Source organism: Chelonia mydas, chromosome 1 (assembly GCF_015237465.2).
Source record: "Chelonia mydas isolate rCheMyd1 chromosome 1, rCheMyd1.pri.v2, whole genome shotgun sequence".
Lineage (NCBI taxonomy): Eukaryota > Metazoa > Chordata > Testudines > Cheloniidae > Chelonia > Chelonia mydas.
The window spans coordinates 23,048,511-23,063,241 of NC_057849.1; the positions used below are offsets into that span (position 1 = coordinate 23,048,511).

The 14,731-nt window shown below is 45.3% G+C and overlaps 1 protein-coding gene across 1 annotated transcript in view; it reads right to left on the minus strand.

The window, feature by feature from the left end:
• ME3 (malic enzyme 3) overlaps positions 1–14,447 on the minus strand; it is a 182,645-nt gene extending 168,198 nt beyond the window's left edge. Inside the window, exon 1 of the mRNA XM_037889417.2 lies at positions 14,009–14,447. Within this exon, the coding sequence (XP_037745345.1) occupies positions 14,009–14,191 (183 nt within the window). The 5' untranslated portion in view covers positions 14,192–14,447. The remainder of the gene's footprint in view (positions 1–14,008) is intronic.
• Between the last annotated feature and the right edge of the window lie 284 nt (positions 14,448–14,731).

Sequence of the window (14,731 nt, forward strand, 5' to 3'; positions counted from 1 at the left end):
CTCCACAAATGTGTGGTCCAAGAGGGAGCTGGCTGGCTTATGAGTTTACATGTCTTGCAGCTCAATTAGCTGGCTAAATGCATTTGCACCCAGGGAGGGACAGCAGGTGGATTCACAACAGCCCTGGAAAAACTGGGTGACTAGAACACATTTATGGATCAACGCGGCAATAACGTATAACTGATAATAAGTAACGATCAGTAAATTGTCTTCTTGCTTGAATTGCCCCAGTGGCAAAAGGCCCCCGACAAACCGTAAATGGCACAAGGAAGAGGAGACAGCACCTGGCCACATGACGGTTGTGTATCATGAGACAACTCCGGGGAAGAAAGTAGCAGGAAAAGATTCCTCAGCCTTCTTAACAGAGTCCAAGATCCCCAGAGAAAAGTCTTCCTGCTCAGCCAGGCACAGGTTACACAGGAGTGCCGGTTCACCTCTAAATTTACCCAGCACCACCTTCTCCCCCTTCAGCTGATCACAGATAAGGCAGTCAGAGGAGCCAGGCCCTTTCCAACCCAATCTGTGCTGGCACTGCATTCTACATCCTTGCCACATGGTCCTTGCAAGGGGTCACACTGAAGGTACTACTGAAGTCAGTGTCTGTGACACAGATCATGTTTGCTTTTCTAGGGATAGGCAGGCCTTACACCAAAGTGATGCAGAGTTCTGCACATTGGACAATGTCCCTTCTTTGCTGGATACTATAGATGCCATACAACCCCTGGAGGGGATCAAGGACAGAAAATACGGGGTACAGAGATACAAGACATACTTAATCCATCAGTGAGATAGCTGTTGGCCATCCAGGAGGGAAAGGCGGTGTTTATGACTGCAGTGGCTATAAATCCAGAATCCCTATATCCTACCATTTCTTCCCCCAGAGTATTTACCTAGCATACATTCAGAGTACAAAGCCTCTGCTCTATGTTGGCAGAAAGGGCTTTTGAGTGTTTAATCAGTAGCTCTTCTGGAGGAGCATCATTTCTATGACTATGGTGTTGATTTTGGATCTGAGTAGTTAGATTCCTCTTGCTCCCTTATTTTCTAAGCCATTTTTCCCACCACCTCTGCTTGTCCCAAATCCTGGGGATTTGGGCACTCTCCAAAGATATCTGAAAAAGACTGCTTTTATACTGCACACACAGGCCTCTAACATGCATAAAGTGATAACGTCAGTATATATCTAGTGGGTGCATCAGCTCAGTCATAAGAATAACCATACTGGGTTAGACTACTGGTCCATCTAGCACAGAATCCTGGCTTCCAACAGTGGCCAGTGCCAGATGCTTCAGAAGGAATGAACAGGGCAATTACTGAGTGGTCCATCCCCTGTCACCCAGTCCCAGCTTCTGGCAGTCAGAGGTTTAGGTACACGTAGAGCATGGGGTTGTGTCCCTGACCATCTTGGCTAATAGCCATTCATAGACCTATACTCCATGAATTTATCTAATCCTTTTTTGGAACCCAGTTATAGTTTTGGCCTTCACAACATCCACTGGCAAGGAGTTCCTCAGGTTGGCTGTGTTATGTGAAGAAGCACTTCCTTATGTTTGTTTTAAACCTGGTTCTTATTAATTTCATCAGGTGACCCCTGGTTCTTGTGATATAAAAAGGGGTAAATAACACTTCCCTAGTCACTTTCCATTCATGATTTTATAGACCTCTCTCATATCCCTGTCAAGTTCTGGGATGGAATCCCAGACCAGTGAGGGGCCCCTTTGCTGGACCATTCAGAGGAATAATAAGGTTTTATTTGCTCCTCAAAATGCATGGCTTATCACTTCAATTCAAACAGCACTGGGTTGGTTTAGATTAAAAGTAAAACAAGTTATTAAGAAAAGGAGATAGAACTTTTAGTGAGTTCAGGTACAAAGGACAGAGCTAGAAATGGTTACAAGCAAATAAAAGTCAAAAACACTTTCTCATCCAGGGGTTCTCAAACTGGGGGTTGGGACCCCTCAGGGGGTCGTGAGGTTATTACATGGGGGGGGGGGTCGCAAGCTGTCAGCCTCCTCCCCAAACCCTGCTTTGCCTGCAGCATTTATGATAGCGTTAAATATAAAAAAGTGTTTTTAATTTATAAAGGGGGGGAGTCACACTCAGAGGCTTGCTATGTGAAAGGGGACACCAGTACAAAAGTTTGAGAACCGCTGTTCTAGAGACTAAGACTTAACAAAACTACAGACTTGGTTCAAGGTAAGATTCTTACCACTCTTCCTCCAACGAGATGACTGACCTCACAATGGGTCAGGCTCTCCCACAAAGACGAAGTGCTCAGTACCTTTGTCTTCTTAGGTGAAATATAACTTGGGGTTCTTTGCCTATCCCTTTTATAGTCCAGTGACCCTTTGAAATGGATTCTTCTGAACGTTACCCCCCCCCACACACACACAAAATAAAGTGCATTCAAGCTGTGAGGAAGGAGACATGGGATCTGGTCGTGGAAGGAACCATAGTGGTTTCTTTCCCCACTAAAATGCAGATTGATCCGTGCCTGCCCTCTGCGATGCAAATGAATGGCCACTTGACATGTGATTGCTAATTACCTCTGAGGACACCTGGCTGGAGGCACTGGCTGGGAGAAACCTGTTTACCCACTCATGAGATTTGCCCGGTAAAACACATTTTAGTTCCACATTTTCTTCATACTTGTATGGTCCCTAGGGCATTTACTGTACATACACCAGGGCAAGAATATTAATGATCAGTGTGTTATTAATTTTCCAATAATACCTTAAATGACACACATCAGATACAGTGTATGACATTAATGAACAGGAATACAATAAACTGGTTAGACCAGTGGAAACACATTAGCAGATACCACTGAGCCCCCCGCTCTCTTGCACTGGGATGCAGTTAGGTTCACAATCCCCCCTTAGTCATCGCTTTTCTAAGCTAAATAGTCCCAGTCTTTTTAATGTCTCCTCATACGGAAGCTCTTCCATACCCCTAATAATTTCTATTGCCTTTCTTTGCACCTTTTCCAGTTCCAATATATCTTTTTTGAGAAGGGGTGACCAGAACTGCATGTGAATGTACCATGAATTTATCATATTTTCTATTTTATTGTCTATCAATATCCTAATTGTTTCTAACATCACTTTTTTGACTGCCGCTGCACACCGAACAGATGTTCTCAGTCACTCCAAGATCTCTTTCTTCAGTGGTAACAGCTAATTTAAGCCTCATCATTTGTATGTACAGTTGCGATTATGTTTTCCAGTGTGCATTACTTTTTAGCGAGATCCCTTTGTGACTCTTCGAAGTCAGCTTTTGACTTAATTCTCTTGACTAATTTTGCATCATCTTCAAATTTTGACACCTCACTGTTCATCCCCTTTTCCAGATTATGTATGAATATATTGAACGGGACAGGTCCCAATACAGATCCTCAGGGGACCCCACTACTTACCTTTCTCGATTGTGAGAACTGACCATTTATTCCTATCCTTTGTTTCTTAACTTTTAACCAGTTACTGATCCATGAGAGGACCTTCCCTGTTATCCCATGACTGCTTACTTTGCTTAAGAGCCTTTCGTGAGAGCCCATGTCAAAGGCCTTCTAAAAGTCAAGTACACTGTATCAATTGTTTCACCCTTCCCCACATGCTTTTTGACACCTCAAAGAAGTCTAATAGATTGAAGCATGATTTCCCTATAAAAAAACGTGTTGACTCTTCCCCAACATATCATGTTCATCTATGTGTCTGATAATTCTGTTCTTTCCTATAGTTTTAACTAATTTGCCTGGTACTGAAATTAGGCATACTGACTTATAATTGCCAGGATCACCTCTGGAGCTCTTTTAAAATGAGTGTTACATTAGCTATCTTCCAGTCATCTCGTACAGAGGTTGATTCAAATGATAATTATATACCACAGTTAGTAGGTATGCAATTTTGTATTTGAGTTCCTTCAGAACTCTTGGGTAAGTAAATACACCAGTCCTAGTGACTTATTACTGATGAATTACACAATTTGTTCCAAAACCTGCCCTACTGACACCTCAGTCTGGGAATCCTCTGAAGGGAAGACCGATGCAAAGAATTCATTTAGCTTCTCCACACCAGCGTGTCTTCCTTGAGTGCTCCTTTAGCACCTCAATGGTCCAGAGGCCCCACCAACTGTTTGGTAGGCTTCCTGCTTCTGATGTACTTAAATAATTTCCCTGTTAGTTTCTGTGTCTTTAGCTAGTTACTCTTCAAATTCTTTTTTGGCATGCCTAATTATACTTTTACACTTGATTTGCCACAGTTTATGCTCTATCTATTTTCCCCAGTAGAATCTGACTTCGAATTCTTTAAAGATGCCTTTTTGTCTCTAATCACCTATTTTACTCTGCTGCTTAGCCACGGTGCCTTTTCTTAAAAATTTATTTATGGTATAAATTTAATTAGAGCCTCTATTATGGTGTTTTAAAATTGTTTCCATGCAGTTTGCAGGCATTTCACCCTTGTGACATTCCTTTTAATTTCCATTTAACTATCTTCTTCATTTTTGTGTAGTTAAATGCTACTATGGAAAATGCAAAAGAAACTCACCAATATGAATGTTAAATTTAATTACATTATGGATGCTGTTACCCATGGACTAGTTCTTGTGTTCCACTTAGGACTAAATCAAGAATTGCCTCTCCCCTTGTGGACGCCAGGATGAGCTACTCCAAGAAGAAGTCATTTATGGTCATTTATGGTCTAGAAATTTTATCTCTGCATCCATTCCTGAGGTGACATATACCCACTCAAATATGAGGATAGTTGAAATTTCCCATTATTACTGGATTTTCTGCCTTTGTAGCCTCTCTATCTCCCTAAGCATTTCACAGTCACCATCACCATCCTGGTCAGATGCTCAATAGTATACGCCTACTGTTATACTCTTATTATTCAAGCATGGAATTTCTATCCATAGAAATTTTATGGTACAGTTTGAGTCATTTCAGATTTTTACTTTATTTGACTCTGTGCTTTCTTTCACATACTGTACTACTCCCGCACTAGCGTGACCTCCCCTTTCATTCCCATGTATTTTGTACCTTGGTCATCAAGTTGCAGTGGCTCAACAGCATATGTACCAACCTCAGGGAAGACTGTTAAGACCCAGGGCACAAATCCCAAATTGGCTGTGAGTTCTGTACTTAAGACTTCACCAACCAATTACAAAGTGCAAACTCATCAGACACTATAACAGCCTAAATATGGAGTCACAGACAGTCCCCTCGGGTACTCCAATCTGTCTTGCCACCCAGGTGAGTATGCCTTTGTGATACATGGTCCCTTCCATGTTCAGGTTGCTCCCAGTTCTAAGGACCAGTCACTTACTCCAGGTCAATCAAACTTAAGATCTCACACCAAAGACAACACTTGTAGCCAATCCCGTAATAAACTATATACAGATTTATTAATGGGAAAATTAAATAGGAGAGTTCTTTACAAGGTTAAAGCAGACAGACATATATACACACAAATGAGTCCCAATCTTACCTTTCAAAAAGTAATAAAAGCTTCTACGATAAGCAAACTCTATATGTCCTTATGGCTAACCCAGGCTACGCACTGGGGATCTTTTGCTTATGCTTAGTAATCCTTGCCCACAGAATGCAAGCAACATAAAGATATAGTTCCTCCTTGTTAGGGCTTTTTATTCCCTTCCCCACTTCTCCTTCGAGTGGCAAACTCAGCTGGTGGGAGGAATTCATTTGCAAGTCTCATCTTTATGGGGGGAGGGGAGAGAGTAAACAACAAAAACTACATCTACACTACAGCCAGGATTGACGCTCTGAGATCAATCCACTGGTGGTCAATTTAGCGGGTCTAGTGAAGACCCATCAAATCGACAGCAGATTGCTCTCCAGTCTACCCCTGTACTCTATCCCCGATGAGAAGAGTAAGGTAAGTCGACGGGAGCGTTTCTCCCATCGACTTTCGTTGGTGTAGACCCCACAGTAATTCGACCTAACGTACGTTGACTCCAGCTATGTTATTCACGTAGCTGGAGTTGTGTAGCGTAGGTCGACTTACCGCGGTAGTGTGGACATAGCCAAAGTCTTTTGTCCTCTTTAATGTTCCACTCTAGTCCATCTAGTGTTGATGGGCCTTCCTTGACGGGCAGGACATAACACCTTCTGTTGGAGATCTGCATTCACACTAATTAGAGCATGTCTACACTTGCCGTTTAAATTGCAAAAAGTCCTTTTTTTGCGCAAAAAGAGTGGGAGCGTCTACACTTGCCAATGACTTTTTGCGGTGAAACTCAGAAGTTTCACTGCAAACAGAAAACCACCTGTACAAGAGGCATACAGTTCTTACCACTGATCCTTTTGCAGCGTTGTGCAAGTGAAGACACATTCTTCCTGTGTAAAAAGCTTTTAGCCTCCGGAAGACATCCTACAGCACCTAGGGTGATCACTCTGGCTAAGCTCTGACACCAGGTAAACAGACGTCCGCCCGTCCCCCTGTAAAGCCCCGGGGAACTTTGAAACTCCCTTTCCTGTTTTGTTTGCAAGTGCTCATCTGGCCAAGTGACCATGGATGCTCCATGGGTCAAACGATCCCCCACTTGGACCCTGGGCTCACCCCGCCCCCTTCCCACAAGAACTATCGTCAAAATGGAGAGAGCTGCATTGTGGGATAGCTGCCCTTGGTGTGGTGCTCTCATCAGCTATGGAAGTGCTGCAAATGTAAACACTATCTGATGCCTCTGGAAGTAAGTGAGTACACAAACCAGTGCTTTTCTTTCACCGGTTCCCTGTCACTGGTGAAACTTACAGCACAAAAACTCTGCAAGTGTAGACATAGCCTTAATGTCTCTCTCCTGTCTAGGGATTTACACAATTATAGAGGCTTACAATGCAACCGCTCAAATATTATGTTGCAATATGGGATCCAGATGTTATAAATGAGATTAATTCATGCAGCAACTTACAAGCATTCAGTAACATCTAAAAACATTCTTATAATTCTAATACCTATTTAAAGAATACTAACACACAGGTGATCCAGACTGGTGCCAGCTATGTATATGTCAGTGTTCAGTGGAGATATGGGGAACGTGGCATGAGCTGGTACCTGGTCTGCCAGCATCACACTGGTATCACTATGTTCCACTGATTATCTCATTCCACCAAGTATCCACGATGCCTATTATGTCAATAACCTCATTTAATACCAGGCCACCTAGTTCATCCACCTTAGTATTCAGACTTCTGTATGCAGTGTTGTTGTAGCCATATTGGTCCCAGGATACTAGAGAGACAAAGTAGGTGCGGTACCATCTTTTGTTGGACCAACTTCTATTGGTGAGAGAGACAAGCTTTTGAGATTACACAGAGCTGTACAGCAGCTGCATAAGTGCAAAAGCTTGTTTTTCTCACTAGCAGAAGTTGGTCCAATAAAAGATGGTACCTCACCAACCTTGCCTCTCTATTTAGACTTCTCACTTTTGTATATAAGCACTTGCAAATTCTGTCAATATTCAGCTGCGTGCTTTCATATGTTATATGTAAATGGGACTCTTTTACATTTGACTGTTCCTCATTGCCTCCTACCTGTACTTTACCAACTTCTTTCCTATCCTTTTTGCTAGGATATAGAGTTTCCCCTTTACTAAATTCATCCCTAAGGATCTAATCCCGCATGCGCGACCCATGTGCTCCCCTGCACATCGGCTTTCCCCAACTCTTAGTTTAAAAAATTCTCTACAATTCTTAATTTTACATGCCAGCAGTCTGGTTCCATTTTTGGCCCATCCTTCTTGTACAGGTTCCTTCTTCCCCACAAGGTTCCCCAGCTTCTAATAAACTTAAAACCCTTTGCCTGATACCATCATTTCATCCACACATTAAGACCCTGAAGTTCTGCCTCTCTTTCTGGCCCTAAGTGTTGAACTGAAAGCATTGTAGAAAATGCTACCATGGAGGTCCTGGACTTTTATCTCTTGCCTAGCAGCTTAAATTTGGCCTCCAGGACCTCTCTCCTTCCTCTCCCTATGTCATTGTACCTATACATACCAAAACCAGTACGGCTCCTCCCCAGTATGGCACACAAATCTGTTTAAGTGTCTCATGAGACCCACAACCTTTGCACCCAGCAGGCAATTTACCATGTGGTTCTCCTGGTCATCACAAGCCCAGCTATCTAGATTTCTAATCATCAAATCCCCCATTACTATTACCTAGCTCAGGGGTTCTCAAACTTCATTGCGCTGTGACCCCCCTTCTGACAACAAAAATTACTACACAACCCCAGGAGGGAGGACCGAAGCCTGAGCCCACCTGAGCCCGGCTGTCCTGGGGGGGGGCGAAGCCCAAGCCCCACTGCCCCGGGCCGGGGGGGCCAAAAACAAATGCCAGCCCCCAGCAGGGGGCCTGTAACCTGAGCCCCACCATCCAGTGCTGAAGGGGGGAGGGATAGCTCAGTGGTTTGAGCATTGGCCTGCTAAACCCAGGGTTGTGAGTTTAATCCTTGAGGGGGCCATTTGGGATCTGGAGCAAAAATTGGGGATTGGTCCTGCTTTGAACAGGGGGTTGGACTAGATGACCTCCTGAGGTCCCTTCCAACCTTGATATTCTATGATTCTATAATTCTATGACTCTCTCGGGCTTCGGCTTGGGCCCTGGGGCTCGGGCTTCAGCCCCAGACCTCAGCAAGCTAAGACAGACCCACAGTTTGAAAACTGCTGACCTAGGTCTTCCTGGTATCTGGAGTTCCCTCCCCTTCAGGGGTAACCTCAATGCGAGAGGATACCGTGACATCATCAAGGACAGCTCACAGCCCCAAATATGGGATTGTTTCCCTCTGCTCCAGCTTGCTGTTCTCCTTCCCTGAGACTTTCATCCTCCTTAACAGCACAAAGTCTGTGAGGCTGAGCGGAATACTGCTCTATTGTGTCCCTGAAAGTCTCTTCTGTGTACCTCTCTGTCCCCCTTATCTCCCCCAGTGCAGCCACTCTGGCCTCAAGAACCCATACTATGTCTCTGAGGGCCACAAGCTGCTCGTACCATATGCACACATACATTTGAGGAATGTTGCATTCAAATTTGTTACATTAGTATTGCTACAAACTATTCCAAACACCCTGGCTATCTTAGAAATACAGCTCAATGTAAATGTATGCAGCTAGGAACAAGGAATGTAAGCCATATTTACAGGATGGAGGACTCTATCTGGGAAGCAGTGACTCTGTAAAAGATTTGGCGGTTGTGGTGGATAATCAGATGAACATGAGCTACCAGTGTGACGCCATGGCCAAAAGAGCTAATGTGATCTTCGGATGCATAAACAGGGGAATCTCAAATAGGAGTAGAGAGGTTATGTTACTTCTGTATTTGGCACTGGTGCAACCACTACTGGAATATTGGGTCCAGTTTTGGTGCCCACAATTCAAGAAGGATGTTGATAAACTGGAGAGGCTTCAGAGAAGAGCCACAAGAATGATTAAAGGATTAGAAAACATGCCTTATAGTGATAGACTCAAGGAGCTCCATCTATTTAGCTTAGCAAAGAGAAGGTTAAGGGGTGACGATTACAATCTATAAAAACATACGTCCTGAGCACCCAGGAAATTTACATGACTGCTTTTGAAAATCCCACCAATGGTTTCTTGGGCAACTTGAGCATGGCTAAAATCCCTTGGGCTTCCAACTACCAATTGTACCCCTAGATAGCCATTTGGGTTCTATCTGCATCTTCCCAAACTTTTGAAAATGTTAGCAAATGTATCTAGACACTACCCCTTATGTGTTTCATGTTCCACTTCTGCCACATTTAAGGATAGGAAATTAAAAGCTGCTATATCTGCACTTTTTAAAAACTCAGTGACTAATTCCTCTCTCCTCCCCTCCATCTATTTTTGAGGCTTTTGTATCAATTTGAGGGCAGTAACCGCATTGTATTGCCCCAGTAGGCCAAAGGTGCTCCAGCATCTTGAGTGATTTTGGACCGGAGGAAATGCAGTAACATTTACAAAAGGGGAGATCAGCAGCACTTGGAGAGCATAGGAAGACACAGGAATAAGATTTTGAAAATCCCAGCATCTTGTGCACAGGTGAGCCCGAGCTTTCAAATAGCTTGGATGCCTGTCCTGACATCATCTTTTCAAAGACCAAGCATCCAGCCATGTTGTTCTTTGAAAGCATCCCTTGTTGTCGGGGTGTCTAAAACTGGCTGCTCAAATCCTCTGCAGAGTACCCAAAAGAGGCCACTTGAAAATTCCTTTCCATGTGACTTTCTCTAACATCACATAGGAAGTCAGTGAAAGAACTGGTAACAGAACCTAGGCCTCCTGAATCCAAGTCCTCTGCCTTAGCCACAAGACCATCTTTCCTTTGTGCTTTCTGAACGATGTTGCAATATATCCAACTCAGGCAGGACATACTGGTGCACTTTTAAGTCATAAGGATTTGCGAATTGGAGGTAAATATAAATCATAAGGATTTGAGACCCCAAAAGTTAAAGCTCTAAACACCACATCCCAAGCTCTAGACAGCTTCGACAAATACTTAGAAATAAAATTCTTGGGCTTTGTGGTCTCCCCTGAATATCAGTCAATTCAGGCTACTTTAGGCAAAAGGACAGGTATGAGTTTCAAGTTTGAAAGGCCCTCACAGAGAGCCCAGACAACAGCTCCCTTTGTATTAAATCAATAGAGCTCAAGCCTTTACATTGATTACTAAACTAACTCACTCTCAATGTGACTCTGCTGCAAAGAGACAGTCTTTTGGCCAATTGGGTCCTAAGCCATTAATTTAGATGTCAAACCCCACACCCAAACGTCACTGGGGAGCTATTAGGCTACCATAGCAGCCAATACAGAGTGTAGAGCACCAAGGTGCTCATTAACACGGCTGCTACTCTGAATACTGTGTAGTCTGTATCCGCAAAAAGAAAAGGAGTACTTGTGGCACCTTAGAGACTAACCAATTTATTTGAGCATAAGCTTTCGTTAGCTACATCCGATGACGTGAGCTGTAGCTCACAAAAGCTCATGCTCAAATAAATTTGTTAGTCTCTAAGGTGCCACAAGTCCTCCTTTTCTTATTACACAGTATGACACTACATCGCTGCTATCTGAAAATGTAAGAGCATCTGGAAATGACAAATTCACATGAAACTGGCAAATTCACATGAAAACAGCAGACTCAGACCCTCAACCAAAGCAGCAGCTATGATCCTTACCACATAGCATTCCATGATCACAGATAAGTTGGATAAACTGCCTGGAACATCCCACCTCAAATGAAGATAGTTTATTCCTTAGTAATTATAATATTCTGTGGTATGTCCAGTAAAGAAATAAAAGCCTGTTCTGAATTGCTCAGAAAGAACAAAGTACACAGCTCCAGTTACTGGAGAGCCATATACAGGTTTATATAGAGAGAGAGACAGATAAACCATGGACCATAATTAGCAGATCTTCCCTACCTCACAGTGGTGTTGTAAAGATAAATGCATGAAAGATTGTGAGGCACTCAGCTCTTATCCTAACAGGGCCATATAAGTACCTAAGATATGGGCAGAAACATGGAATTTGAAACCAAGGTGTTGCACATTGCAACATATTTCACGGCTGACAGAAGCTCTTCTTCCTCCCTTCCTCTGCATGCATCCAAGTACATTAATTCTTAACAAGAGTCTTCCATAGCCCTCATGGAAGAAAAAAACCCTTCACAGCAAGTTTGATTCTTAAGGAAGTACCCAATGGAAGCTTAGCCATTGACTTCAATGGGAGTAGGATCATGTTCTGAAGCAGGGGTGGCCAACCTGTGACTCCGGAGCCACGTGCGGCTCTTCAGAAGTTAATATGCGGCTCCTTGTATAGGCACCGATTCTGGGGCTGGAGTTACAGGCGTCAACTCTCCAATGTGCCGGGGGGTGCTCACTGCTCAACCCATGGCTCTTCCACAGGCCCTGCCCCCACTCCTCCCCTTCCCGCCTCCTCCCCTGAGCCTGCAGTGCCCTTCCTGCTCCCCCCTCCCTCCCAAAGCCTCCTGCACGCCACGAAACAGCTGATCAGGAGGTGTGGGGAAGGAGGGGGAGGTGCTGATCGGTGGGGCTGTTGGTGGGTGGGAGGCGCTGGGAGCAGGGGGGGAGGGGCGGGAGCTGATGGGGGGCTGCTGACGTATTACTGTAGCTCTTTGGCAATGTACGTTGGTAAATTCTGTCTCCTTCTCAGGCTCAGGTTGGCCACCCCTGTTCTAAAGAAATATCGTGTAGAGATGATTTGTACCAGGTGTGCGAACCATGCCAATTTGAAGCAATATCATATTGCATCATACCAAGTGATTCACTTTCAAAGGTTAAGGTAATAATTATTCAGTAATAGTCGATACATGTAATCTCAGTAGCAACGCCAGATATTTTGCTCTGCATAAAGTACTATTGCACAAGGCTAGATGACAAGATAGCATCTGAACAAAAATTATCTGCAGCGCTTTAGCACTAACAATTGATCAGTGTTCATGTATAGCTGACAATATTCATAATCTTTTCAGCCTTACAGATTTTGCCATAAAGTGATTGAAAATGACGCAGAAGTCCAGAACCCTAATATATAGATAATCTGCAAAGCTGCACATGCAGAACTGCCTTGAGTTGTAGTGCTCCAATATATTTGGGGATGCAAAATCGTATGTATCAAAATAGCACTTGAAGGCCCAAGCCCATTGCACTAGGCACTGTACAAACATTAAAATAAAATATGGTCCCTACTCCCGATAGCTTACAATCCAAGTACAAGACAAGAGATAACGGGTGGATACAATGGATAGCAGGAGTATAAAGTAACAGACAATTTGTCAACTATCTAATCATTGCCAAATTTATGGTAGGCATGATTTTTAAGAGAGCTAAAGTATTTTGAATAATTAGTAACAATATTAATGTAACAAATCTGAACCCAATGTTGCTGAAACACACACATTTATATGATTCTCAAATTCAATCTAAAATACTGAGCTGTATGATTCATAGCTAAATTACTTTCAGGTCCTATTTTGGATTTCCTGTGAGTTCTTCCTGAGTAAGGAACGAAGAATAGGCTATCCTGCTATTAAATTTGTCTATGCTGCAGTTTGAGCAATACTGAGAATCAAGACTTCCTCTTCCAGGTGGAAAATACTATTTAGGGCATAGAACAGAGAGCTATAAACCCATTTAAGAGAAGATTAAAAACCAAACAAACCCAAAGCAAACAAACTCAAACTTGCACGTCTTAATGCAAAGAAATAAATGGCTGGTTCTATACCTAACTACCAAGTACTGTGAAATGCATTGCAGTATCCCACCTGTTAGAAATGGTCTTTTTAGGAGCTATCCCGTTTTCCCCCTGCACTAATTTTTGGTTAAATGGAGTTCTTTTGGTGAATACACACTTGATCACTTAAATGTGCACCTGGCACAAGGGGGCCCCAATCGGGTGTGAGTGTTACCACAATACACACACAAAAAGAGAGGAATGGGAGACTGTCCCAGACTGAAAAAGGCAAGTAAGTGCCTGTGGCCATACCTAGACCAATCAAAAAGTGAGCGGTTCTGTGAGGTGACGGGAGGGAAATTTAAACGCACGCTGGGGCTGTGTTATTTCACCCAACCGGTGACCCCACAGTTCTCCAAGGAGAGCTGGAGCCATTCCCGGGCTACCCTCCCCTCATTCTGCCGACAGCTGGGCTCCAGTCCTGTACGCGGCTGGCCCCCACGCACCAATCAAAGCCGCGGCTGTAAACGCCGGCTGCAAGGCCAGGCTTTGATTGGTTAATGGCACGCGGAGGGGCCCCGAGGGGCTCCGTCCCATAACAACAATATCCAAGCGGCCCCTGGGTCTCTCGCTGGCCGCGTGCCCCGAGCACCCGCTCCGGGGGAGTTTGGCACACGTGCCCCCGCGCACGATCCCAGCCCGTGGGGCCGCTCTGGAGTGTGGATGCGGTGCAATACGCAGGGGGCTCGCCAGGCCGAGCACCCCGCGGCCGGGGCGTGGGGCAGGCTCAGGGCTGACAAGGCGGGGCACGTACCTTGTTGAGATGGGGGTTCCTGGTGATGTCGTAGCCTCTCTTCTTGGTGGCCTTGGCCGGGGCGCCCTGGGCTTCCCCCGAATGGCAGCCTCTGCTCAGCGGGGGGCTCAGGAGACGCAGCCACTGGCTCGCCCCGGCCACCCGCAGCAGGTGGCGCCCAGCTCGGTTGCAAAGCGGTATCATCGCCTCGGGAGCCCGGCTCCACCTGGTCGGTGCAAGCCCCAGGTAGCGCGGTTAGCGAGACAGCTCTCCCCAGGTGCCTGCAACGGTGGGGGAGACCTGGGGGCCTGCAGAGATGGGGGGCTATCCGGGGGTGGGGGACCTCACCACCAGCTTTGCCCCAGGGGCGGGTCTGGAGCGGGAGCTGCTCGCAGGTAGTGCAGGGCTCGGTGCTCGTCACCCAGCAAGTGCCTCAGCCCCTGGAGTGACCCTGCAAAAGCGAAAGCAAACCCAGGAAGCAGATCAAGTAGCAGCTGCGGCGGAGGCAGCATCTCCTCCGAGCCGCCCGCCCCCCCCCCCCCCCCCGGACCCGTCAAAGCTCAGGTGCTCGGGGAGAGGGGGGGTGATCCCGGCAGCTGCTTCTCCACGGTCACCGGCCTGCTCCCCTGCGCTGGGAGGGACAGAGGAGGTTGGTCCGGATGGAGAGCAGCCTCCCCAGGGCCACCAGAACAATCACAGCGGGCTCTGTCTTCCCTCCCCAAATCTAGCCCCAGGCAGCAGGAG